The sequence below is a fragment of the Anser cygnoides genome, chromosome 27 (assembly GCF_040182565.1).
Source record: "Anser cygnoides isolate HZ-2024a breed goose chromosome 27, Taihu_goose_T2T_genome, whole genome shotgun sequence".
Lineage (NCBI taxonomy): Eukaryota > Metazoa > Chordata > Aves > Anseriformes > Anatidae > Anser > Anser cygnoides.
This window is the reverse complement of record NC_089899.1, coordinates 1,721,924-1,747,569: the sequence shown is the minus strand read 5'-3', so window position 1 is coordinate 1,747,569 and position 25,646 is coordinate 1,721,924. Positions and strand designations below refer to the sequence as shown.

Here is a 25,646-nt window from a genome sequence, read left to right as displayed (position 1 = left end):
TCATCATGACACTTTCTAACACTATCTCCATGGCTTGGAGTTTGCAGAGACCAATCAGTTCGTTCCTTTTCATAACAGCTTGATTTCAGCCTTCTCATGTGCACTCCTGACTGGAGGATGTTATCGAATCCCAGCGACAGTGTGTCTTGGAATGGAAATGAGTTTAAAGGAAAATTCTCTGGCACAGCCAATTATTTTGAGTCAGGAATGCATTATTTCTACCAACAGCTAAACTGCTGTACACATCCCTTTTACACTTATAATCGTTAGGAACCTTTATTATCACCTCTTCAAGATAATCACCTTAAACTTTCTGGCTCACGCAAGCAAGCAGAAAACACCCTTTTCAAAACTGAATTCTATTCTCTTGGACAGCTTCTTATGGCTAAGTACATCCTGTCAATTCTAGCTCCTAACCATGCACACAAACGGTGATGCGCCATCATTCTCAGATAATGCGTTCTGGTTTTGTGAAGTTATACGTTTTAAAATTTCATATTTTAAATGAAATTTCACAGTCAGAGGGCCATCTCTGCATTAGCCCAGATTTAAAAGATAAAATTTTCACAAAGCATAGCTTACACCAAAAAAAAAATAATTGTAAAGGAAGCACTGTAGTATAGACTGCATACATACTTATCGTTAAGCATACCAAAGTAATACAAAGAGTTTCCAGCATGCAGTGATCTATGATTAAGCAATAATGTCGTGAAATTCAAATGCATCCTTTCCCCAGGCCATTCCTCTGTATTGCTGTAAAGACTAATTACAGTCTTCCTTTTTTAAACACAGTAACCAGGAGCCCAATGGCCACAACTAATTGCCAGTTTGATCCCTTGTCAAAACATATCAATGTGAACTGCAGTCTTCTCACACCTGATGCACTGTGGTTTTATTTTTGACTTGCGTAACAGGGGAACCGGACATACCGTGGGGTGGGGGATCTACAGAACCTCCTCACAGCCCTCTGGCTTCAGCACCTCAGACAGCAGCAAGATCCTGTCCGCAAACACAGCCAACGGGCGCTGGTGCTTCCCCATCAGAAGCCGAATTTACCTTCCGATGGCACAGTCAGTACAGGATCTACAATTTTCAGTGACTTCTCCAAATAACTTCTCTTTAAAAGCATTCTTATTTTCTGTACTATGTAGGGGACAGGGAAAAAAATACAGCAGCACATCAAAACTTTGATCGGTTTCCAAAACTTCTGAGGATTCTTGTAAACTGTCCAGATGTTGCAAGTGTGTTCTGATTATTCCTAAATAAGTGTTCATACCAAACAACCTACCCGGTTTTACAAATTTCGTCTTCAGATTAGCTCTCATTTTCAAGTCAGATTTTCTATTTTCTAACAGTTAGTTTCTGGTTTGTTGTAAGAAAGCACGAATTCAGTTTATCTGTGGATGCTTTCCAACCAGATTATATGTGGGTTCTAATTTAATTGCGTTTCGACTTCAGCAATCAAGAGTCTCAACATTTGAACTGTCTTTTAACACTGATGAAATTACATGTGAGTACACGCTGACTTATCTTGATGTCACCATATTAAATTAGAGCTGATGAGACAGTCATAAGTCCACAATCAATTTTCCATTCTATCTTTTGATTTTAGTGGTATGTTTGATTAGACTCTTTTAATCTGAATCCTGAATTAAGATACCTTTATGATAAGCTGTTGGTAGAGTCTATTCCTTCACAGAAGCTTAAAGCTAAAGATGAATTCAAACAAACTGTATGTAGAAGTGACGACTCCTGCATTCTCTCTATTTGTTAATTTTCCCCTCCTGTACTTGGTGCACTATTTTCCTAGGAGGAAGATCCTTTTCAATCTTCATCTAGATCTTTTCAGCTTCACAGCTGCAAATCTGGTACATTGTTTCCATTCCAGGCTTTACCCTACACCAAAAGCAAGAACAAAATTGAAGTTACTTATATACTTGTATACTGACATACATTTGCATCTTAGAGTGGAAGGCTTTATTAGGGAAAAGGGACTAAATATCTTAACCTTTCGTATCAATGCTTTTCACAACACTCAGGAATTATCTTAGAAGAGCTTTGGCTTGTGCTAATAATGTTGAAATAAGGGCACCCAAATCCCAAACTTGCTGTTTATTTACGGACTGAAGCATGTACTACTCATCTCCGCGCAGCCCAGTCCTTCGTCTTCCAGAGAGCATCCATGGCCCACCCCACTCCACTCATCTTGTACCAATTCAGCCTTCAGAATATCACACAGTTGTATTAGGTATCACAGGCATAGTAAGTATTACAGCTGGAGCAGGCATTACCATAATACCAAATCCTTCTTAATCAGCACGTCTGTCTCGAAACTCTTAACATCCCTTGCCCAGGCCGTGCCTCCAGTAGCAGACGCCACACACCCCTTTCACACAGGGATGAGGCAGGCCGCAGCAGCAGCTCCAGGCGGGATGAAGGACGGGATGAAGGCCCCAGGCTGCCACCACACCTGCCCCTGGCCCCTCACGTTAACCTGGTGGCACCACGGGGGGCACCCCCCAGCTTTGCACCCCGCAGCTGCTGCCTCCGCCAGGGCCGGCGGCCAGCACAGCCCTTCTCCTCCCTGCAACCGTCCTGGGGCCCTTCGTGGAGAAGATGCTGACCACCTCAGGGCGATTGATCCGCCACCTCAGGGCGATCCACTCCCTCGGGGCTATCTGCAGCCACCTCAGGGTGATCTGCAGCCACCTCAGGGCGATCCACAGCCACCTCGGGGCAATCTGCCACCTCAGGGTGATTGATCCACTCCGTCAAGGCGATCTGCTACCTAAGGGTGATTGATCTGCTCCCTCAGGGCCGTGCTGCCACCTCAGGATGATCAATCCACCACCTCAGAGTGTTCTGCTCCCTCAGGGCGATCTGCCGCCACCTCAGGGCGATGGATCCGCTCCCTCAGGGCAATCCAGTCCCTCAGGGAGATCTGCTGCCACCTCAGGGCAACTGATCCTCCACCTCAGGGTGATCCACTCCCTCAGGGCGATCGATCTGCCCCCTCAGGATGATCCACCGCCACCTCAGGGCAACTGATTCACCACCTCAGGGCGATCCACTCCCTCAGCGCGATCGCTCCGCTCCCTCAGGGTGATCTGCCACCTCAGGGCGATTGATCCGCTCCCTCGGGGCGATAGATCCGCTTCCTCAGAGCGATCGATCCGCTCCCACAGGTGACCCAACCCCTCGGGGAACCCTCCCCGCCCCCTCAGGGCTCCTCCGCCACCTCAGGGCGCTCGCCCCCCCCCCCCGCATCCCGCCCCGCCCTCCTCAGCCCGCCCCCCACCTCCACTCGAGGGCCCATTGGCCGCCAGCGCAGTCAATCACCGATCAGGCCACGCCCCCTTCCCCCCTACACCTCATCCTCTCCCTTTGGCGCCAACCTCCCTTTGCCCCCCCCCCTTTACCTCCCGCCCCCTCCCTCCAGGTGCCGCGCGCCCCCTCAGGCGGCAGCCCCGCCCCCCCCCCCCATTGCCCTCCCCAGGTGCGCGCGCGCGCGCGCCGTGTCCCCCCTCCCCCGGCGGAGCGGGGCGGGGCGGGGCGTGCTGGCGTCGGCCGCGCGCTGCGCGTCACCGCTCCCCGGCCTGGCCTTGGCGCGCGGCAGCGGCGGCAGCGGCCGCTCGGCTCCGTTGGGCTCCGCTCGGCTCCTCCCGGGTCCCCCCCGCCTCAGGGCTCCGCTCGGGCTCCCCCCGCCGTCCCCTCGCTTCCCCCCCCCGCCGGGCTCGGCCGCCCCCGGGCCCTCCGCTGGCCGCTGGGAGCGGGCGCGGCCTGGTGCGCGCGGCGGAGCCCGCCGCTGGCGTAGCGCCGGGGCCCGGGCTGCGTGAGGTGAGGCCGGGCTGAGGTGAGGTGAGGGAGGGGAGGGGAAGCGCCGCTTCTCCTCTTCCTCCTCCTCGCCGCCGCCGCCATGAGCGTGGAGGCGTACGGCCCCAGCTCGCAGACCCTCACCTTCCTGGACACCGAGGAGGCCGAGCTGCTCGGAGCCGACACGCAGGGCTCCGAGTTCGAGTTCACCGACTTCACCCTCCCCAGCCAGACCCAGACCCCGCCGGGGCCCGGTCAGGCCGGCCCGGGACAAGGCCAAGGCCCCCCCGGAGCGACCCAGGGCCCGCCGGGCCCCATCGAGGCGCAGGTGAGTACCGGGGGGGGGGGGGGACGGGACACACACAACGGGGGCGGCTCCGGTACCGGAGGGGGGGGCGGGGGGTCCGGAAGGGGCGGGCGGGGCCGCCGAGGGGAAGCCCTGGGCGGCCCCCGGGGCCCGGAGCTCGGCCCCCGGCCGGGGAAGAAGGGGAAGCGGCCCCTGGAGGCCGGGCCTGGCACCGAGCGCCGCTCTCCGGGGCGGAGGAGGGGAGCTCCGGGCCTCCTGACAGCCGGGCGGCGCCCGCCGGTGCGGTGCCGAAGGCTCCTGGGGGGCGATTTCGGTTTCTTTTCCTCTCTAAAACCCGGTCGGAGGCAGCGTTTGGTCGCGGGAAGTTGGATGCTGCGGGAACTCAGCGCTACTCCGTTAAAAAAAAACGCCTTTCTTCTTGATTCCAACCACCGTGCGCTTTTAATTTATTATTTTTTTTCCTCCCTACGCTGCCACCTTTGCTGCGGTATAGTTGCTAGGCTGGTTTGTTTTGGGTTTGTATGGGAGTGACAGCTGATACGGCCTCAGACTCGTGCTCAGAGGTCCGGTTCCTCGTCGCTTAAAAGTGTTTTTTTTTTTTTCTTGTAGTCTGGTGATGGTTGTGCTTAGGGTTTAACAATTCACAGAAATGGAAGGAAAGAGGCAGCTAGGGTTGTACACTCACAAGCCAGGAAGTGTTATAAACAAAAATACTGCTCGACGCTGTCCTACAACTTGACTCTACAAAAAAAAAAAGTGTTCAAAAAATAAAGTCAAACTGATCTACCTTGAAAGATTATGGAATATGCTGCTAAGTTTCCTTACAGCTAACTAAATATTTAGTCCTAGTATTAACAATTAAACGTTTGCTAATTATCCATGTTCCAGGGCGTGAGTTTGGAAGAGTTGAAGTGCTGTAGGTAGAAGTTGTTAATCCTGAACCAAAAATATTGAGAGTGGATTTGGTTATTTTTTTCCTTTTCCTTGCAAAAAGTGATGTACTGGGATCTGTAAATGATGCGGAAACGAGCAAACGTGAAGCAGGTCAGTGTGCCCAGGCAGTGATAAACCTACAGGTGTGCAGGGCAAGGCTGAAGGTGGAATTATCCTCTCCTAGTCTTATCCCAGGACGTGCTGAACGACTTTCTTACGCTTGCAAATGCTCAGCGTTCAGCCTGGACGCAGCTACAGTGGTGTGACTCGCTCTAGGTTAGCGTTTATAAAATGGAGTTAGAGATGAGACCCCGGGGGCTGTTTGTTTTATTTTGTGTTTACTTCTAGCGCTAGGATTTGGGTTTGGCAAAGCAAGCCTTTTTTCCCCCTTTTGAGCGTTGAAATATCAAAATCATTAAATAACGAAATCTGTTTGTGTGTAGTCAGTGTTTGTGTATAGTTAATTGATTTTAAAAAATAGTTTAAATAAATCTTTGTGTTTTTAAAGCCTTAATGGTTGTGATCATTCCAGAACTCTCAGTAGAGTATATCTGGCCAGAAGAGGAAGAAAAACTACTCCAAAATAAGCCTTGCAAGCTAAAAGACTAGACCAGTGGATTAATTTGTCTTTTTTTGTCTAAACATGTTTGAAAAGCCTTTGAAGTAAAAGAAGAAAAAAAATCTGGAGAGCACATTCAGGTGCTAGTATGTCTGTAACCGTCCCTCCTGGCAGGCAGGAGGAAAGCGTTGTGGTTTTTTTTGTCCTTCTAGGTTTCTTTGTGAACTCTTGGGGTCGTTTTGTTGGTCCTCTTCCCCTCTGGACACCTGGGGGGACACCTATTTCAGCAGAACCCTCGGAAGCATGCTGAGTGTGGTGTGCTCCTGCGCCGAAGTTCAGCAAACCCCAGCTCCCTTGCTCTGTTCAGACTTGTGCCTTTCAATGGTCTCATCAGCGATAAGATCAGAAACGGAGCATGTTTAAAGATCCGGGGGGGCGGCTTTGCTGCCTTGAACAATAATGTAAGCTTATTATGTTTTTTTGGCAGGGCACGTACTAAATACGTTACTTCTAAGGCCCCGAAACTTAAACTAAGCACGCATTGTTGCTTCGTTTAAGTTTGTCACTGCAATTACAGAAAATGCTTGTATAAATATTTTTATCTCATGTTGATAAACACTGGAGGTGTAGCGTTTTACTCTTTCACTTTGATACCTTTTTAGTGTCCTCGTACTTAAAAAGATCAGTTGGGCAAGACAAAGCACAGAACTTCAGAAAATGTGGTTGATATTGCCATGCAACAGGAGCTTTCTATCCCAATGTACATTTGGTAGCGTTAGAGGATGTTGTTAGCGTAGATTTTTGTCCGGTTGACAAAAGGCAGCGAGAGGTTAGCTCAGAAGCAAGTGACTGTTGTTCTCTCCTCAGAAAACTAAACTTCCCTTGTTAACAGGTGATTAAAATGAAACACAAGCTGTCTTGTCCACACATTTCAAGATAAATTCTGGTTTCTGCCTTATTTCCTCGCTCTCCCAGCAAGGACTCGGGTAAGATGCTAGGAAGCAGCCACGTGCTCACGCGCTGTTGACGGGCGCAGCACCTGGCGTTCATGTGTGCGAAGCTGAGTGAGAGGCTGACGGAGGCGGGGGCAGGATTTAGTTGCCAGTTCCACCAGAGCCTTTTTATCTGGGCGGAACAACTTCCTCCTTGTTGCTCGGGTCCCCACCAGGACACGCAGCGTATCCTTTGCCATCGCGAGGGTGAATGGTGTCAGTAATACGCACTTCCTTATTTTGAAAGAGATCAAATAAGTATAATAGGTGGTAATAAGGCGCAGTAAATATTCTGTAGCTTTAATGTAGCTACAAACAACCACCAGTTGGCTATCTATTCAAATCCCCCAATTTTTTTTTTCTAAAGCATGAGAAAAAAACTGCCTTGAACTGGGACAGCGTGCCGGGGTGCCCTGTGGTTACTGCGCAGCGCTGGAGCGTGCTGTCACGACCGATCGGGCTCTTGTAACAAGAGTCCAGAATGCCTACGTAACTCTCATTGTTCTCGCTACAGCCTGACGTACCCCACTTTAAAGTAGGGCTGCGCTGCGTGGCTCCAGCTGCGTTCACCTGTTGGCCCTGCGCTGCGGTACGGTAGCCGCAGGCACCGCGAGGAGCGGCGGCGGTGCTGCTGGAAGGCTGCTGCCACTGCTCCGGGGGCTCACGGACGTGGTCAGTAGAAGTCATTGCGTAAATTGTGCCGTCTGAGTTCCTGGTCTGCAGCTCGGTTCCCTGGACCTTCACTGTTGCCTCCTGACCGGTACGTTAGAGGCCAAAAGGAACCTTTCAGAGGCTGAAAGGGAGCCAAGGAGGGCCGAGCAACTTGGCGGTAGTTTGCGAGCGCTGAAGTTTGCAGCTCGCTGGATGTAGCTGTTAAACGTGCTGTGCCAGAAGTTTCAGTCAACGCGTTTAAAATAGAGGAGCCCCCCCCCCACCCTTATACAACAGCCGACGGTGCCAGATTTTTAATAATATGCACATAGGCTAACGTGGCAGCGGGTTTTAGAACAATAGTTGAGTCACTTCCTCGTCGTGTGCCTGCCAAGGCCTCGTCCTGGGCTGCTGGATGCTCCTGCGGGTATGAGCGGTCACCTGTGTGGAAGGACAGGTGGCTTGTAGGTGCTGTAGTTTCTTGTGTTTCTGCCTTCAAAAAGAAAACTGTAAATTATGTTGCCTGCTCAGCAATCCAAGTTTTAAAAGAGCTTCTGAAAAACTGATTACATTTGTCAGCTAATGTGTGTAGTACTGTTAGGGCTCTTCAGAAGAGACTGGCAGAAGGTGCACCTGTGAGTGCCCGGTATTCATGCTTCCAATAAATTCAGGTTAACTTGTGGCTTTGGAATTCCACCTATGCTGTGATCAGTTAATAAGTTATGGTCATATTTTGTATAGCGACATGATTTAAACTGGATATTCATCTTGAAACAGCTGTGAAGGTGCTATGAAGTTGTTTGGGTTCATTATACTTATGCTGCTGCAGTTTTTTTATTCCTTACTCCCCCTGCTTCTTTTGCACATGCTACTGAGTGTACATCTTGGCTCATTTGTTAGATTTCCCCAAGCCAATTCTTGGAGGTAATATCAATAAAACATTGTACTGTTTAGATAGCATAAACACGCCTTGCTTCTTTTTAAGATAACAAAATAAAGGTTGTGGCGCTGAGTCCGGTCCCTTACTGCTGAGGGTGAGTGTGAAGCATTGCACACTTATTTTAAAATCAACTCTTGCAATTGTTTGTTAAGTTTTAATTTAGAGTACTGAAACTAGTTTGTGTGGAACCTGGATGAGACTTTCAGCGAAGCAGGCTTGTTCTGGCTTGCTAGCTTAAATGCTAAGGCAACTGCTTAAAAAATATTTTAATAAAGATTAGAGCTCTTCTCATTTGGGCAGCTTATCTCCTATCAGATATTCGTAACAGTGCTCTGACAACTTGCACCAGAAGTCGAAGTGCTAAAGATTTACTAAAATACTTTTAGATATTGATAGTATTGATAGAGAAATGCTGTGAGTGACACCAGTTGACACTGTATGAAATAAGTATTTAAATGTTTGTCAGAAACAGCTGGATTTTTATGTATCTGACAGTTTTGGTCTGGTGGGGAAACCCTCCCTCAGCACTCTTTCAAAATGTTTAGTTAATATTGTGCTGATTGTTGTAGTTGCTGGGGTCACTTTTCCATCTTTTTTCACTCAGAGTTAACATGGAGTAAATGGTGTGCTCGCCTCTTCTCAGGTTTTAATGAGATCTTGCTATACAAGTCAAGAATCAAGTGACTGAGTCAACAGAGCTTTGGGGGGGTGAGGGCTTTGGCCATCTTGGGGGTTCCTGACAGCAGCATGTTAAGTTTCCTGTGGCTGTTGGTTTGCCAAGATGCAAAAGATGGCAGAATTAAACGAGAACACCTGTGAGTCCCAAGGGGCCACGGCTGCTTTAGTCATGCTAAAATCTGTTTTGTGACGTTCACACTTTACGATTGCTCCTTCCTGGTGGTAACAGCACTGTACTCAGTATTGCCAGAAAGGAGTTATTTTTAACATGGCAAAGACCTGGTGTGCAAAACGTGCTGACACAGCACCAAATGCCGCAGAACTTGGTGGTTCTGGCAGTTAGTGCATCAGCGGTGGAAAGAGCACACCTGTTCTGCGTGTGCTGTATTAGCACATGATCTCTCAAGTGTGGTGTTCTGAAAACTTGGGCTGCATCTGTAGTTTTAATGGAGTTTTGTGGGTTTCTTGGTTAACTTATGTAGAGACACCTCTTTTTTTTTTAAAAAAAAATGTTGTATGATAGCTGAAACAAGTTTCAAGTAATATGATAGTGATTTTCATACCTGATGTGTTATGCAGGTATGTTTGTTTGATTCCATATGTAGTGTATGGAATCTTGTATTGCGCAGGGCTGTAGGGAAAAATGTAATCTGCAGAAAAGCAATTTTCTTTTATTACTAACTTTTCCTACTCATCAGTTGCCATTTAAATAAAAGGAGCTAACGAAGCAAGTATTGATTATATAAACTGGTATGTATTTCAAGCTCGTACCAGCTTTTTTCTTTCCTTCTGAATTTCTCCTAAATTAGAAACAAGTCTTTTCTTAGAGGAGTAGGAATTACCATTCTTGGCTTTGTTCTGGAGTATGTTTTGATTATGTAACTTAAACACTGACCTTGTCTTTCAGGTTAATGGACCCGATGGCATTCTGCAGAACGGAGCGGTGGATGATAATGTAGCTAAAACCAGCCAGCTTCTGGCAGAGCTGAACTTTGAAGAAGATGAAGAAGATACCTATTACACAAAGGATCTTCCTGTGCATGCTTGCAGGTAAGGGCTGATCTTTGCCCCAGACTTATTATTTCCAGAGGGCAGGAGCACTTGGAGTGAAAGGTGTGTGCTTAGAGGATTTGGAGACTTTGAGAGCGATTTCCTTGGAGACAGCCACCTACTGGTAGGAAAATAGTGCCCTCTGGTGAGCTCGTGTACTCTGACAGCTGTCACTTCCAGTAGGTCTTTGACCTCTCTCAAGGAATACAAAGCAAAGCAGTCTAGGAATGATAATGATGGGAAGAGTTAAAATACTTGTGACTCAGAACAGAAATTTAACTCATGTTTGGTACTTCTACCAACTCTCGTGTTTTCTAACTTTGATTTCTCCTTACTTTGCACACTAGTAGATAGATTAAATCTTGTATTTGTATTTTCTTATAAGCAATTTCCCAATCACTTCCTCTCCTCTCATTTTAATCTCAGTTACTGTGGTATCCATGACCCTGCCTGTGTGGTTTACTGCAACACCAGCAAGAAGTGGTTCTGCAATGGGCGTGGAAATACATCTGGCAGGTAAGTGACCGAATGATGGAAGTGATATTGACAATCTAAAGTGTTTGTTTTGAAATGGCATAGTGGGTGTGACTCTACGTTTTCATGATAATTGAAGTCTGTGACTTGAATGTGAACCTCCAACCTCCTCTAGCTTTTCTACTGAACATACAGCTGGATCTCAGCAAAACTTGAATTACTTCTGTGGCATGAGCTTGTTGCTTTATCCTGCATTCTGTGTTCTTGCAAAGCAGTATAATTGATGTTTTTGTCCTGTGCAGCTTCAGGAAGCTGCTTCCAATCATCAATAACATTAAAAAAACCAAACAACTTTACACATTATCTGTTCTTTCATGTTCACTTTAAAGTATTCATGCATTGAAAACCATTGAAGCTGTTAATGTTCATCTTTGCCAGGATCAAAAGAGCAAGGTCTTACTAAATGTATGCCAAAGTATGAATAGATTTTGTTTATCTTTTAGTAATGATGGAGTTGCTACGTTACGTAGAGTTAGGGCTAAATCTGGTTTTCCTATTAACTGCATATAAATGTATGTCTTCTCTGGTTTCAGCCACATTGTTAATCATCTTGTGAGAGCGAAGTGCAAAGAGGTGACTCTCCATAAAGATGGACCTCTAGGAGAGACTGTCTTGGAATGTTATAACTGCGGATGTCGTAACGTGTTTCTCCTTGGCTTTATTCCAGCTAAGGCAGACTCTGTGGTTGTTTTGCTGTGCAGGTGAGAGAATGCCTTTATTGGCGTGTTTACATCAAGTCTATTGCATCATGTTATTTCTAAATGGCAATGCTTGCCTTTCACTTTCTACCTAAATGCTTTATACTCTAATATGCCACCATTTTTTCTTTAGATGAGCGTCTAGAATTAACGAAATGTATACAAATAAATAATGCAATAAAGAAACATTTTTTTTTGTGCTGGGCAAACGTATTAGTTCTATAGAAAAATCCTTCCATTAAGGACTGTCTCACTTTCAAGAAGTCAGGTGTTTTTCCCCTGTGTTAAACTGTTGTTTTCAGCTCTGGAGAAGTAACAGATCAGTAAATTACTCTGGAGCCCTAGTGGAGTAGTGACGGAATTGCAGAACAAGTTTTTCTGTCAGCTCATAGAATAATTTGAAGATGAGAGTAAACTGGAAACTGTTCTTTGACAGGATGTATCAGAAAGCATGGTCTTGTCTGTATGGATTTTTATTAAATGCTGTCACTTGCCATGCATTTGACAGTAGGAGGTGTGTTTTTACAGAACAGGTTCTCCCATTTGTTTAAATAACAGATGGAAGTAATCCAGGTGTTTTCTGATAAGTATGTGCATAATCTTAATGGACTTTCCAAGCGTGTCATATTAAATATTTTAGATGCTGAAATTTTCAGTTCTAGAAATGCACAAGAAATTCTACTTATGTTACCTCGCGTCCCTAATGTTGAAATAGCAAATACAGGAACTAATGAAATAGATCAGCAGGCTAGTGTTGGTTTTCTTGTAACTGAGACACCGGAGTTCTTGTAGGAACAAAACAAACATGTTCTTATCCTTCACATGGTAGATTTTTTTACACTTGTCTAACTTAATAATTTTTTTCAATGTTTTGGTTGTGCAGGCAGCCATGTGCAAGTCAGAGCAGTTTAAAGGATATTAATTGGGACAGTTCACAGTGGCAGCCTCTTATCCAAGATCGCTGTTTCCTTTCATGGCTGGTGAAGATTCCATCTGAGCAGGAACAGTTGAGAGCACGTCAGATTACAGCTCAGCAGATTAACAAACTGGAAGAACTTTGGAAGGTACGTGCTGCTTTTCAAATACAAGTTATGTTTCACCAAGTACTAGTTTTGTGCCTTACAAAGTAGGGACGAGACTGTTTCAGCAACTGTGCAAGGCAGGGAATGTACGCAAGGTTCAAACCTTTCAGGTTTCACAAGCAGCACAACTGGAAATTGATCAGAGGATTTAGGAAATTAAAGGAGGAAAGTTTCATCCCGAGGTTCTTCTGTTCTGTCAAGTGCAACTGTCAGGCAGTGTGGAAAAGCAACTTTCATTTCACCATATTGAGTCTTTCACTTGTTTCAGCTTTAATGACTAGCTAAGACTAGTTAGTTGACAACTGGTAGTCAGTTACTGGTTTTCGAGAGCTTTTTCTATACATCTGTTAATGCAGATCAAACTTGACTGGATACGGGTGAGCATGGCATAATGTCTTGGTAGCTTTAACAGGTCGTTATGCCTTTATAACTTCCTGTAGCAGTAAAATGCAGGATTATCGCTTACAGTGGGAGATCATGCTGAAAACTCTGAAACAAAACATTTGCATGTTCAATTCTAGGAAAATCCATCTGCAACTCTTGAGGACTTAGAAAAGCCTGGTGTTGATGAAGAGCCACAGCATGTCCTACTCAGATATGAAGATGCTTATCAATACCAGAATATATTTGGTCCTCTAGTCAAGCTCGAGGCTGACTATGACAAGAAGCTCAAAGAGTCTCAGGTAACATGCTTGAAATTATATCTGTTTGAGGGCAAATTCTGACTAGTCCTCTGGTAGCAAACGTCTAGTCGCTATTAATAGAAAAGAGACTTGAGTGAAATAAGTGTCTTTGTCAGGGAAGGGAAAGGAGAAAACTCAGAGGTTTTAAAGAAGTTTGAAACTCTTGAGAACTTCATCTCTTCTGCATTCAAAGTTTGTCTTCTGCAGAACCACATTCTTCTATCTTAGAACTGGTACTTGGCACCTTCTGTTATGTTATCGTAACATGCAGTTACCTTTCTGTCAGTCAGTTTCCAGTCAAACTTGTTTTATACGGGGGCATGTAAGCACTTCATAAGGGGCTTTTGTTTTAAAAAGATTAACACAAGTGGTGATTGACTTATTATTAACTGCGTAAGTGTTATATCAAACAGAATTAACTTCTCCAGAAGGTGTGAACTGAGTCGGTAAGAATAAATACAGATACTTAGTTCTGTGACATTGGAACATCACGTTTTGTATTTCTCTAGTATTTTTAAGTATTAGGACAGTGAGGATTGCAGTAGCTGGTAAACAACTCTTTAAGAACATAATAAATTGCCTTTTCTTTACCGTTAGACCCAAGATAACATCACAGTCAGATGGGACCTGGGCTTGAACAAGAAAAGAATTGCTTATTTCACTTTGCCAAAGACTGATTCAGGTAATGACATCTCGACTGTGTGTTTTGCCTGTTTTTATGCTGGGTAAATAACATCAGTGTGTAAAGAACTGTGATACGTGGCCTGGCATACAAGATATCCCTGTAGGTTTTCTGTGTTGAAGGTGGTTGTTCATTATTGAATATTCTGAGAACATTTTTTCCTTCCGTTGTAGATATGCGTCTAATGCAAGGAGATGAGATCTGCTTGAGGTATAAAGGAGACCTGGCCCCTTTATGGAAAGGAATTGGTCATGTTATCAAAGTTCCTGATAGTATCCTTTACTTAATGTGCCTTTAGGGAGGCTTAATGGAAGGCTGAAGTCTCTCCAGGAAACCACTAAATTGTATACAAAAGTAATTTTGAAACCATTGCAGTTTCTGTAGTGGGCATCTGATTTAAAAAAAAAAAAATCAAAATCGGGAAAAATAAAATTCAAATTTTTGCTATAGATTACTACTTAACGAGGTTCTACAGATTATGGTGATGAGATAGCCATTGAGCTGAGGAGCAGCGTTGGAGCCCCTGTGGAAGTTACTCATAACTTCCAAGTGGATTTTGTATGGAAATCTACTTCATTTGACAGGTATTGAGAAAGCACTTAAACTTGGCAGATAATGGAAACAGTAGGTGTATATTGTCAGTGTTTCTCATTTTGAACCGACGGTTTGTTGCAAATACATCAAGAAACTAAGTGGGAAGAATTATTCTCATGTTTAGTAACATTTGGAATTTAAGAAAAACTGTTTTGCAGTTCAGCTTGTTAAACGCTGTCATGAAGTGCTCTCTGTTTTAATTGCTCTCCTAAACTTTGAATCATTTTAAGTAGCTGAAATCTCAAGGCAATTGAATCAGCTGTGGCATCAGTAGACTTGAGACATGTCTGTACTGCATTTTATAAGATAGGAGTTTATTTTCCTGGAAGAGATGTACTGAGTACAACTTCTCTTCAGATTTTGCACTGAAGCTCTCTATTGCAAACTCTGTCAAAGGCTGGTTTCTCTGCAGATCTTTCTGGTTATATTTTGTACCACACATGTTAGGAGAAAAAAAAAATCTGTGTTCTTGGAATCTAATTTTTGCCTCTTAATTCTGTTAGGAAATTCTTTGCATTGTTGTCTTTTTCCAGGGTGTGTATTTTAATTTCAGCCTGATGGCAGATTAACCTTTGTGTTGGACACTTGTAGATAGTTACATATGAGGTCATACTGACTTTTTTCTGTCCTTCCCTCATTTCAGAATGCAGAGTGCTTTGAAAACATTTGCTGTGGATGAGACTTCAGTGTCAGGGTACATCTATCACAAACTGTTAGGGCATGAGGTAGAAGATGTAATTATTAAATGTCAGTTGCCAAAGCGCTTTACAGCACAAGGACTTCCTGATCTCAACCATTCTCAGGTAACTTCATCTCCCTTTTTTACTACATGCATAGAAATATGACAAAGGATTTATGAATAAATGTTGAACAATTTTGTAACTTCCTGTGCATGGAATGCTAAATAGCATTAAAATTCTATAGGTTTATGCTGTGAAGACTGTCCTGCAGCGTCCTCTGAGCCTTATTCAGGGTCCCCCTGGTACCGGAAAAACAGTGACATCAGCTACAATCGTCTATCATCTGGCTAGACAGGGCAATGGGTAAGAACTTCTCTTTAAATCTTTATGTATGTGGTTACATCTTTAATGGTCCAAAGAATCAGATTGCATTTTTAAACATTAAGATCATTTGTACTGAACCGAAATGATTTTGTAGAAAGGTATTATTCTGGTTAGATTTGGGCTTATTTCAGAAGATCATTCTTCAGTAGCTTATTTTTAGGGGACATGCATAGTAACAGTTCTGATTCCTGTTGCAAGTCTAACAGGAAAAAGTTCATAGCTCGCTGAGACTTATTTTTTTGCTTATTTTTTCAAGGCCTGTGTTAGTCTGTGCTCCGAGTAATATAGCTGTAGATCAGTTGACTGAGAAGATTCATCAAACTGGACTGAAGGTGGTTCGTCTGTGTGCTAAAAGTCGTGAGGCAATTGACTCTCCTGTGTCCTTCTTGGCATTGCATAACCAGATCAGAAACATGGATAGGTAAGGAATTGTTGGGGACAGAGGAGAAGAAACAACAAAAAAAAGCAAAAACAAACAAAAATCACAAGCTCAAGTGTTGTGAGGGACACAGTTGTTTAACTGTAACAGTGACAATGTTTCCCTGATGTGATAACTTCTGGTTCTGTACACGTGTCACTTTTAATTTGAAAATAATTGTTTGGTTTCTGTGGCAATATATAAAGGACTTCATTGTGAGCTTGTGTAGTGCTGCAAGAAGTGGTATGTCAAAATCTAAAATGTTGCACTGTAATCCTAAGTTGATTTTAATTAGGCTATAAAGCAAAATTCCTGTTTTTGCAGCATGCCAGAGCTTCAGAAACTGCAGCAGCTTAAAGATGAAACTGGAGAACTGTCATCTGCTGATGAGAAGCGCTACCGTGCACTAAAACGAACAGCAGAACGTGAATTACTTATGGTAAAGTTCCATCAGATCTAGTAGTTTATACTTCTGCCTTTTCCCACTGGAATTTTAGCTGCAATTTGTTGGTGGAGACCAGAGTACAATCTAACTTCTTGGGAGGTTCCTTTTAAGTACTATTCCATGGGGAAGAATTATCTGTTGATATCCTAGCTGATTAATTTTAGTTGCATTTCTGTCTCAGAATGCAGATGTGATCTGTTGCACTTGTGTGGGAGCTGGTGATCCAAGGCTTGCAAAGATGCAGTTCCGCTCCATTCTGATTGATGAAAGCACCCAGGCTACTGAGCCAGAGTGCATGGTGCCGGTTGTCCTGGGAGCAAAACAGGTAGGAGCCACTGGATTTCATTAAAGAAAATTGGTTTTTTTAAATAGGTGAAGACTACGCTTACAGTTTAGGCATGTAGGCTTACAAAATCCAACCCTCTCAGGGAAGACTCTTGAATACTGTTGTCTGTAAGTGACTTTTATATTGCGCTAGTTATATTAGTTACATCTATTTCTGTGGCAAAATCTTTGTCTAGAACATATTGGTCTTGTTGAAACAATCTGGAGACTGAACAAGACTTTATTCTAAAATGTTCAGTAGTATGGCTGAATAGTTAGTTGACACTAGAGGTTTATAAGCCTTAAATTAAATATGAATCTAATTACAAGTCAGACTGATTAGTTCCAAATGTATTTTAGAGATGGCCATTTCTGTCGCTTCTAGCTATTGGGCAGGTTTCAGAAAATATAAACTTAGATATCTACATTTTTGCCACTGATGACATTTTTCTTTTCCACAGCTTATTCTTGTAGGTGACCACTGCCAGCTTGGTCCTGTTGTGATGTGTAAAAAAGCTGCGAAGGCTGGCCTATCTCAGTCTCTCTTTGAGAGGCTCGTGGTGCTGGGGATTCGCCCGATTCGCCTGCAAGTGCAGTATCGCATGCATCCTGCACTTAGTGCTTTTCCATCCAATATCTTCTATGAGGGTTCACTCCAGAATGGTGTTACTGCAGGTGAGTGAGAGTGGCACTCCTGCAGAGATTTTCTCTTCAAGTCATTAAGGATCAAAGGAAAGATTTTTCATCTAGATGAGTTTTTAAACGCATTCTCTTAGAGAGGGAATTGCCACTGCACTTACATTTTTGAGTCTTGAAGATGCTTTGATTTAAGAGTGTTCTTTCTAGTAAAGCAGTGCTAACTTTTTACTACTTTGGTGCTTTTCAGCTGACCGTGTGAAAAAAGGATTTGATTTCCAGTGGCCGCAGCCAGATAAGCCCATGTTTTTCTATGTTACGCAAGGACAGGAAGAAATTGCTAGCTCGGGCACCTCTTACTTAAACAGGTAAAAGTCAACACTGAGATATAAACTTACTTAAAAATACTTTGTCCCAAGTATTTCAAGTGTAAGGGAGATTGTAAATGAGTAACAATTAATGAAGTCAAAGGGAAGTAGAATATACGGTTCCAAACCAAATATATAAGCATTTCTCTATCTTATGGACTTTGTTGCAGAGACTTTGTAGTATTTTACATTAACCAGAACTTCTGGTACGTTGCCACGTAAATAAAGGCAAAACACCTAAATAAAGGCTTATGTTTTAGATGAAGTTACATGTTTCCATGGAAGTGGCACCTCTATTTTAAACTAGCCAGCCTGTAGCTGTCAAATATATCCCAGCACACAATACAGTACTCCAGTGCTATTGATTGTTGTATTCTGCACTCCTCCTAAATTAATAAAATGCTGCTTCCTGTTAACAACTATGATTAAAATTGCTTGTGTGCTTGTTAATAAAAGCTGTCATCAAGGATAGTGCAGGTTGGCTGGGTTGCCTGCCTTTTAGAGTTGATTTGCTCTAGGCTCCCTTTATAGTAAATGAATAGAGAAAGGCGGCTCCAGTGGGAGCAGTTCAGATCTTAAGTGGGTTTGGATTGTTCTCCAGAGGTACGTGTTTTCCCTCACTGATAGTATAAGGAGCATGGGGCAGTTAATGCCTAATGCAAGTGGGATGAATTTTGGCCAGGAAGTAAACTGACTGCATTTGCAACAGGAAATGTTGGTCCGGTCCCCTTTCAATGCCTGAATTCCAATAACTCCAGAAGCTGATGCCTAACTTGTAGATTATGGAAGGGAATAAGGTAGCACAAGAGAAGGGTGGAGAGATGGGAATTTCATTTTCTTATCCCTTTTTTCTGTATGTTCCAACCTTTTTCGAACAGCGAGCTTAAAACACTTTGTTTCTTTGGGTTGTAAGCATTTGTTCGTGTGCCTGGAAGGAAAACCAGACCAACTTGCAAAAAATATCTACTGTGATATTTTTAATCTCAGTCAGTTTCACGAACAGCATGTGCAAGACTACTGAACGCAGCAAGCCAGATTGTGCACAAACAAATGGCACAATAGTTGGCTGACAGGGACATTGGCATTAAAAACATTCTATATTTAAAACTTTAAGATAAAGCAACTGAAGGATCTGTTTGTACGGCAGGCTGGAACATTTTAATGATCTCAAAGTACACATGTACATTTAACTCTGCAGAAAAGTTATGTTTCAGAGTGGTGGCCTACCCGAGTTTTGCTATTCCAGGAAGCCTAGTTGTGTAGTTCTGAGACATAAGTAGCCTTTCTAACAAAAGGCTAGCATAGCATACATGTTCAAGTTTTCTAAACACATTAGTTGAAAATAGTTAGACCTAATGTCTTGATTTTCCTTAGATAAATGAATCCTTTTTTTTGTAGGACTGAAGCTGCCAATGTAGAGAAGATAACTACAAAGCTATTGAAAGCTGGTGCCAAACCGGATCAGATTGGCATTATTACTCCTTATGAAGGTCAACGATCCTATCTGGTGCAGTACATGCAATTCAGTGGTTCCTTGCATACAAAACTCTACCAGGTATGGAGTCATTAGACAAAAAAGAGAATCTTTGGATGCAGGAAAGTCAGATATGAAATTCTCATTTTTAGTCTGGCTTCTTAGGCACCAGTCTACTTATTCTTTAGTAACTTCTGAGCATTTTAGTTGATCTTAGTTAAATTAAACCAAGGGAAAGTAGTTTAGCAGGCAGCAAATGCCGGTAACTTTCAGAGGAACAGTTTGCCAGATAAAGGAGGAAGCCCTGTTAAGTTCTGTTGAAAGGAAAGCTTCAACAAGTCCGTCCCTTGAGGACTCATTGAGGCACAAAAGGGAAAGGTCATTGCTGCTTGGGCTGTGGAAAAGTTTTAGTCAGTTTGTCTCTTAGATAAAAGCATCTCAAACCAAGTGACATGCAGGAAACCAAGCTCCATAAATTCTGGTGGTCATATTATTTATTTGCTTAGGAATATGTCCTCCCATCAGTGCACCTCATCTACCAAACACTAAAACTTGTTGCTACAAACAAGACGGTTGTACGTTTAATATAGTCTGTTTTGCAATATTGAAAATTTGGGCAGTGTTTTCACTGAAGGAAAAGTTGGTGGAAATACTTCTGCTCCTGCCAGGAATGATCTGTCCCTCTTCTTCAGGTTTCTTAATAGCTGGGAGCAGCAGTGCTAATCTGGAGCTGTATTACTACGAGGTTTTGGAACAGGCAGATTCTGGCAACATAGCTAGAAAAGGGATGCTTTCTGTAGTGCAAATGCCAGCTGGGGGGAAATATGAGAACTGTAAAGCTATAAAGCTTACAAACATAAAAGTAATTTGCCCTAAACTTAAGACTGTCTGTTCTCTTTTAGGGAAACTATTTAGTGACCAGTGGAATTATCAAATCATCAGCATGAGGAAAAAAACATTTTTCCCCAAATGATGGGAACTGTTAGTGTGCAGCCAACACATTTTGTAATACCTGTTGGTAGTACAACTGTTAGGCACTGTGCTTCTGTGATTTACGTGTTTTCCTCTGTTTCAGGAAGTAGAAATTGCGAGTGTGGATGCCTTCCAAGGAAGAGAGAAGGACTTTATTATCCTTTCTTGTGTGAGGGCCAACGAACACCAAGGAATAGGATTTCTGAATGACCCCAGGCGTCTTAATGTGGCTCTAACAAGAGCAAGGTAAAGTAACATTGGACAAATTTTGCCTATTTTATAGACAGGCTAACAAAAGATCTGTGTTTTGCAGGTGGCAGGCCCATTCCCCACCCCAGCTGCTTTAAGGAAGCTGTGGATGATTCCCCCTTTCTCGTAGAGCACTCTCAATTTAACAGGTTCCCGTTTGGTATTGGTAATCTGTAGAAACCAGCACATTCTTCCTCTTTATCTGCAGGACAGAAATCTTCCATTCAACTAGTTCTTTATCCCTCTCAGCAACCATTTTTACCATTTTATTTTTCTTAAAATGGGTTTGAGAGGAGTAGCTTGTGTGAAGTCAACGCTGCCTTGATTGGCTTCTTTGGTGTCTGAAGAGTTCTAAAGCAGAGTAATGTGGTTGGTTGAGCACTTTGACATGTTTGGCAAGCCTGCAAAAGGAAGCTTGTGATTATTGAGAAATTGGCTGCAGCAATCTCCTTTCAAGTGTTTTATCATACTACAAAAGTCTTCTGCTGTAAACAAAATGGTTACATCAGGGTCTCCTACACCTACCATCGTGGGCTTCTTTAAGGTGCCTTGATTTACTGCTGTTCCAACCTGGTTATGGCATGGCTAGTCTTAGGTTATGGCTTATCTTAGTTTCTGTGTTTGTCTGCTGTTCTGTAGGTATGGAGTAATTATTGTTGGGAACCCAAAAGCGCTGTCCAAACAACCACTTTGGAATCACCTGCTGAATTATTACAAGGAGCAGAAAGTTCTAGTGGAGGGACCACTGAATAACCTCCGGGAAAGCCTTATGCAGTTCAGCAAGCCCCGAAAACTCGTCAATACTATCAACCCAGTAAGTTTACCTCTCTCTCTCGGATGTCTGTGGCATGATGCAATTGGGGGTTGATCGATCAATTGTGGATGGAATGAACAGTCACCTGCATACCCTCACACACCCACATCTTTCCATTTTTGTTGTGTTGTTAATGGACTGTGGCCAAGTAAGCTGCAGTGTAAGTTGAACAGTTGTAGAAAAGGCCTTTTTGGTGTTTCTTTTGTCTTTATTCTCTGCAAAATTTTGTTTTGGGGTAACTTCTGAACTTCTGAGGTGCATAGAACATCAAATAATCCTTGTGTGTAGAAATAACAAGCTCATCAGGCAGGCGTTCTTGAAAGTCCTTAGGTACAGTGCTGCTAAGCTGAGAATTATCTTAGTTATTTAATATAAGTAGTTGTTTTGGGGAGGGGGGAAAAGAAGCTTGACAGCCATCACAAAGACAGTGGTAGAAATAGATCAAGGGAACTTTTATCAGAACCTCAAAATAGACTTGAAAATTCATCAAATATTTCAGTTTTAAATAGGCTGTCTGTAAAGTCATTCTTTCTAGTTGTCACCATGTGGTTGAAGTAAAAGTTGGATGTTTTCCATGTATTAGAAATAGCTTTCCTCAGATAACGTATACTAGATAAACACTGTGGAGTTTCTACTGAATTCTTACTCGAAATAACTTGCAGAAGTTGCAGTGCAAAGTTGTCTGTGCAAAAGCTTTGTCTAACTGCTGTCATGCTTTCAGGGTGCCCGTTTCATGACTACTGCCATGTATGATGCACGTGAAGCTATTATTCCAGGATCTGTCTATGACCGGAGCAGTCAAGGTAAAGAAGCTGTCAAAATTTAACACCCTTGCAGATTTTATAAATCAGTTCGTGACGTAAGATATCTTACTTCAAACATGGAAGTGTTGGAAGAGCCACTACCGACCCATTCAGGATGCTTGAAATCATTGTGGCTTTTCCTCCCCTCCCCAGGGCGCCCATCCAACATGTACTTCCAAACCCACGACCAGATCGGGATGATTAGCGCCGGCCCCAGCCACGTCACTGCTATGAACATTCCTATCCCTTTCAACCTCGTGATGCCACCGATGCCACCACCGGGATACTTTGGCCAGGCTAACGGACCAGCTGCAGGTACAGGGGGCAAGGATGAAACGGTGCAAAAGCCACGTTTTAGGTGTGAAGTGGGATAATGTTTTCTGTTACTCTTGTGAGAATAGGCGATGTGATTTATTGCTAAATCTCAGTTGTATTGATTTCTCTGCACCTACTACACCGAGTACGTATAAAGTGTTGCCTCTTGTGAGTCATCAAGACTTTATAGAACAGTTAATTCTCACACTCTTGTGTCTGCGAAACTTCTCACTCTTGGTCGGGATAAATGCTTTTCCAGGACGTGGGGCGCCAAAAGGAAAGACTGGTCGTGGTGGGCGCCAGAAAAATCGTTTTGGGATTCCTGGAACTAGTCAGTCAAACCTTCCAAATAGTCAAGCGAGCCAAGATGTGGTGTCCCAGCCTTTCTCCCAGGGTCCACTGACTCAGGGGTATATCTCCATGAGTCAGCCATCACAGATGAGTCAGCCTGGGCTCTCCCAACCAGAATTATCACAGGTAAGCAGAATTTGATGCATAGTCTGCCCTTTCTCCTGGGTTTTATGTCAGTGGTGTGTGTGCGCGCACATCCTCGTTTCCTAGAATTGAGGAAAGTGGGAGCTAAAACGTTTTCAGTGACTCAGCCACACCATTTCATACCCCCTCCACTCAGTGGACTTCCTACATATACTTGGGCAGAAGAATGACGTGCTGCATATATAATTTCAGCTTGAGCCTTAACTTTGAACTGCTAGCTTGTTCAACAACTCGCTACTGCAGAAACTCTTTGTAGTAATTCTGCAGCAAAACGAGGTCAACTTTAAAAAGCAAAGAAAAAGAACAAATCTCAGACTTCCTTTAATGTTGGCTGCCAGATACCCTGCTGTGTAGGGGAGCACTTGAGCTTGATGATGAGTTAGAGGCTTAACAAACACTCTCATTTTCAGGACAGTTACCTTGGTGATGAGTTTAAATCTCAGATTGACGTGGCGCTGTCACAGGACTCTACTTACCAGGGTGAACGTGCATATCAACATGGCGGAGTGACGGGACTGTCACAGTATTAGAGTGTAAGGCACTCGAGGTTCACTCCTCTGCTTCTTACTCCCTGATTTATGCTCATGAAAGCAGTGTTTGTCTCGTGGCATCTGTCATGCAACTGTTGTTTTGCTTTCTTGCTTGCAGGTTGAGGAAGAAGAGCTAAGCTTGTGTGGAGCTTAGTTCATCAGCATTTTATTCTGGGTAATAAAAAAAATAAAATAAAATGGATACCTGTTTTCCACTGCTAAAACTGAAGCACCACTGTGTGAGAGCAACAGGAGAAAGAAACCAACCAACGGAGAGGAGAGAGAGAGAAAGGAGCGCGCGCGAGAGAGCCCACTGCTAGCTCACTGAGACAAGGAGACTGACCGGAGAGGAGAGAGAGCACCGAAGGACTGGCTGGCGCCTCACTGGGAAGGCAACTCACCCTGAAATGAGTGGTCAGCTGAGTCCCTGCTCCCCCAGTCAACCAAGCTCGAGAGAAGGGCCTTAAGCAGGTTTCACTTCATTCCATACTTCTCTTTGCGAGCAGGGCATTACTTTTCAGAGCAGACGGGGAGAGGAAAACCCTCATCTCAGAGTTGTTCTCATTTTAAAGGGGTACTATATTTTAGCAGTAACTGTTTACATTTTAGAAGCAGAGTATCTGAGAGAGTTCCTGACCTAAGTGACAGCAAGCCAAGCAGAAATCCAGCGGAACATAGCTGATGCTCAACTCTGAGATGGAGGTTTTGTTGTCCAACACTGGCTCTGAAATCCTAGTGTCATCGTGTCGCCCACATTCTGAACGGGTCTTTCGTGACAAGGTGGTTTTAAAGAGATGCTTTCAAAGGAGCACTGAATTTTTAGAAGTTTGTCTCTGAATATCTTAGTGGTGGACCTGGGAGATCCTTGTTCTGAGAAGCTTACAAAAAGTTTAAAACTAAATTAGAGCACCAACCTTGAGAACTTTCAGTGTGATTTAAAGTTGCAGCAATCAGCCTCTTCTTCCTACATTGGATAGCAGTTAGAGTGGAAGGAGCCTGCGCGCTCGAGCAGGAGGAGGGTTTCAAAGTGTTTTCTGTATGCTTTAATTGGCTACTGTCTGGACTCTACTCTGTGAAAAACAAGCCTTTCTGTAAGATGAACTTTGCGCTTGAAAGGGGATGGGTTCCTGTGCCCTTCGGCCCTGGAGGAAAAGATGCTAACAGGCCTGCTTTACTCGCTCCCTCAGATGTGGGGAAGAAGTAGTGGAAACTGGGGATTATATTGGTTCTGAAGTAAAGACTCTACAATGTTACCGAAGCAGGTTGGAAAAATGGACAAAGCAGGCAGTTGTTGGAAGGTGGCCTCTGATAGATGGGTATAATTAGAGATAATGGGTTAGGCTTTTGTGTGGCTTCTTCGGTGATTAATGCAGATATAGCTGAAAGATTCAGGTGTTGAAAAACAAACCCGGAGCCTATTTTTCAGGTAGCGCACACGGCTGTGCCATCAGTGCTGGCTTGAGAAATAGCTGGAAGTCAAAACTGAAAACAGCACATAAGAGAAGCCATCCAATTTCTAAGTTGTACCCATGTCTTAAATAAGTCATATGGGAACACTGGGAGCATTTTATTTGTGTCTAAACCTTTTTAGAAACAGCGCAGAGAATTGAAATTCCTACAGACCCATTTTTATTGGATCCCTAAATTAGACTAACCTCTACCTCCTAATTGGCAAACATCAGTAGAGTGTGATTCACTAACCTAGGTGTTTTTAAAGTTTGAATTAAGTTAGCTTTATACTCAAAGGGCTCCAAGTGTTTCTAGTCTTTTTTTGGGGGAACTCAAAATACCTCTCATATGAATGTACTTAAATGATGTAAAACCCACTTTTTGTAACTGGGGGGAAAGCCCTTTCATTACTGTCCTTTCTGTAGAGTGTTGACCCGCTTTCATAACCTGTATTTGCTGTAGTTTTTCAAGAGTGTCTCTCCCCCAGTACAGACCTGGTGTAGCATACCCACAAACCGTGAGTAGTGTGCACATAAAATGGAACAGGTGTTCAAAATTTTTGTTCGGTCCTGCAGCGAACGTAGTTCGAGAACTGCAAAATAAACTAAACTTTCCAGAAACGAAAACCATTCTTTTCTCATAAAAAGCCTCCAGCGTTTAGACTTCTAAAATGTGAAAGAATGGAGACACAGGCCACCTTCCTTCCTTGTAAGATGGACTGTTTTATTTATTAACATTGCCGAAGGGCTTTTTAATTTTTTTTCCTTCTGTAGGCTGCGTAGTTGCATAGACTTTTCAGATAGGTTTAAGCTGTAACCCTCTGTGCAATGCAATCCATTGAGTAATGTAACCCCCTCCTCTCCCCTCACCCCATTTATTTCACTGATGAGAATGCCTGCCTCTGCTTTGTGCTGTTTTTTTCCTTTGTAGCAGTTATTCTGAGTTTTATAAATCCAGACATCAGTGCTAGCACGGTGTTACTCTTTTTTGATTTTGTCTCAGTTTGTTTTAAACCTGTTTGTCATCAATAAAATATTAATAAACAGCTCTTGCATTCAAGGTGGCCCCTAACTTTCAATGATGAAACCATGCAA

At 43.5% G+C, this 25,646-nt stretch overlaps 2 protein-coding genes across 5 annotated transcripts in view; one reads left to right on the top strand and one right to left on the bottom strand.

Annotated features, from left to right (window-relative positions):
- COMP (cartilage oligomeric matrix protein) overlaps positions 1-1,894 on the bottom strand; it is a 35,347-nt gene extending 33,453 nt beyond the window's left edge. Inside the window, exon 1 of one of the 3 annotated variants that reach the window (XM_013199719.3) lies at positions 1,661-1,894. The gene's annotated coding sequence lies outside the window, so the exon portion shown is untranslated. Of the gene's footprint in view, positions 1-929; positions 1,122-1,660 lie in introns of those variants that run through there. The other 2 variants (XM_048052395.2, XM_048052389.2) reach the window with 2 other exon arrangements.
- Positions 1,895-3,583: 1,689 nt separating this feature from the next.
- UPF1 (UPF1 RNA helicase and ATPase) lies at positions 3,584-25,611 on the top strand. 2 transcript variants are annotated; one of them, XM_048052422.2, is made up of 24 exons: positions 3,584-4,141; positions 9,781-9,923; positions 10,350-10,439; positions 10,991-11,158; positions 12,039-12,219; positions 12,759-12,920; positions 13,518-13,602; positions 13,776-13,874; positions 14,078-14,186; positions 14,840-14,999; positions 15,121-15,239; positions 15,517-15,681; positions 16,003-16,117; positions 16,305-16,448; positions 16,909-17,122; positions 17,334-17,451; positions 18,850-19,006; positions 20,001-20,143; positions 20,786-20,960; positions 21,682-21,763; positions 21,917-22,078; positions 22,338-22,555; positions 22,984-23,106; positions 23,222-25,611. In XM_048052422.2, exons 1-23 carry the CDS (start codon positions 3,917-3,919, stop codon positions 23,101-23,103), a joined length of 3,354 nt encoding a protein of 1,117 aa, XP_047908379.1. In that variant the 5' UTR covers positions 3,584-3,916; the 3' UTR covers positions 23,104-23,106; positions 23,222-25,611. The 2 variants fall into 2 exon arrangements, with proteins under 2 accessions (XP_047908379.1, XP_047908378.1); XM_048052421.2 differs by having other exon boundaries at positions 14,069-14,186.
- The last annotated feature ends 35 nt before the right edge of the window (positions 25,612-25,646 follow it).

Bases quoted from the DNA above. Each gene is read 5' to 3' on its own strand.
- UPF1 (XM_048052421.2), top strand. From the start codon at position 3,917: ATGAGCGTGGAGGCGTACGGCCCCAGCTCGCAGACCCTCACCTTCCTG. The intron at 14,187-14,839 runs GTATTGAGAAAG...CCCTCATTTCAG, and splicing joins AAATCTACTTCATTTGACAG to AATGCAGAGTGCTTTGAAAA. The intron at 19,007-20,000 runs GTATGGAGTCAT...CCTCTGTTTCAG, and splicing joins TGCATACAAAACTCTACCAG to GAAGTAGAAATTGCGAGTGT.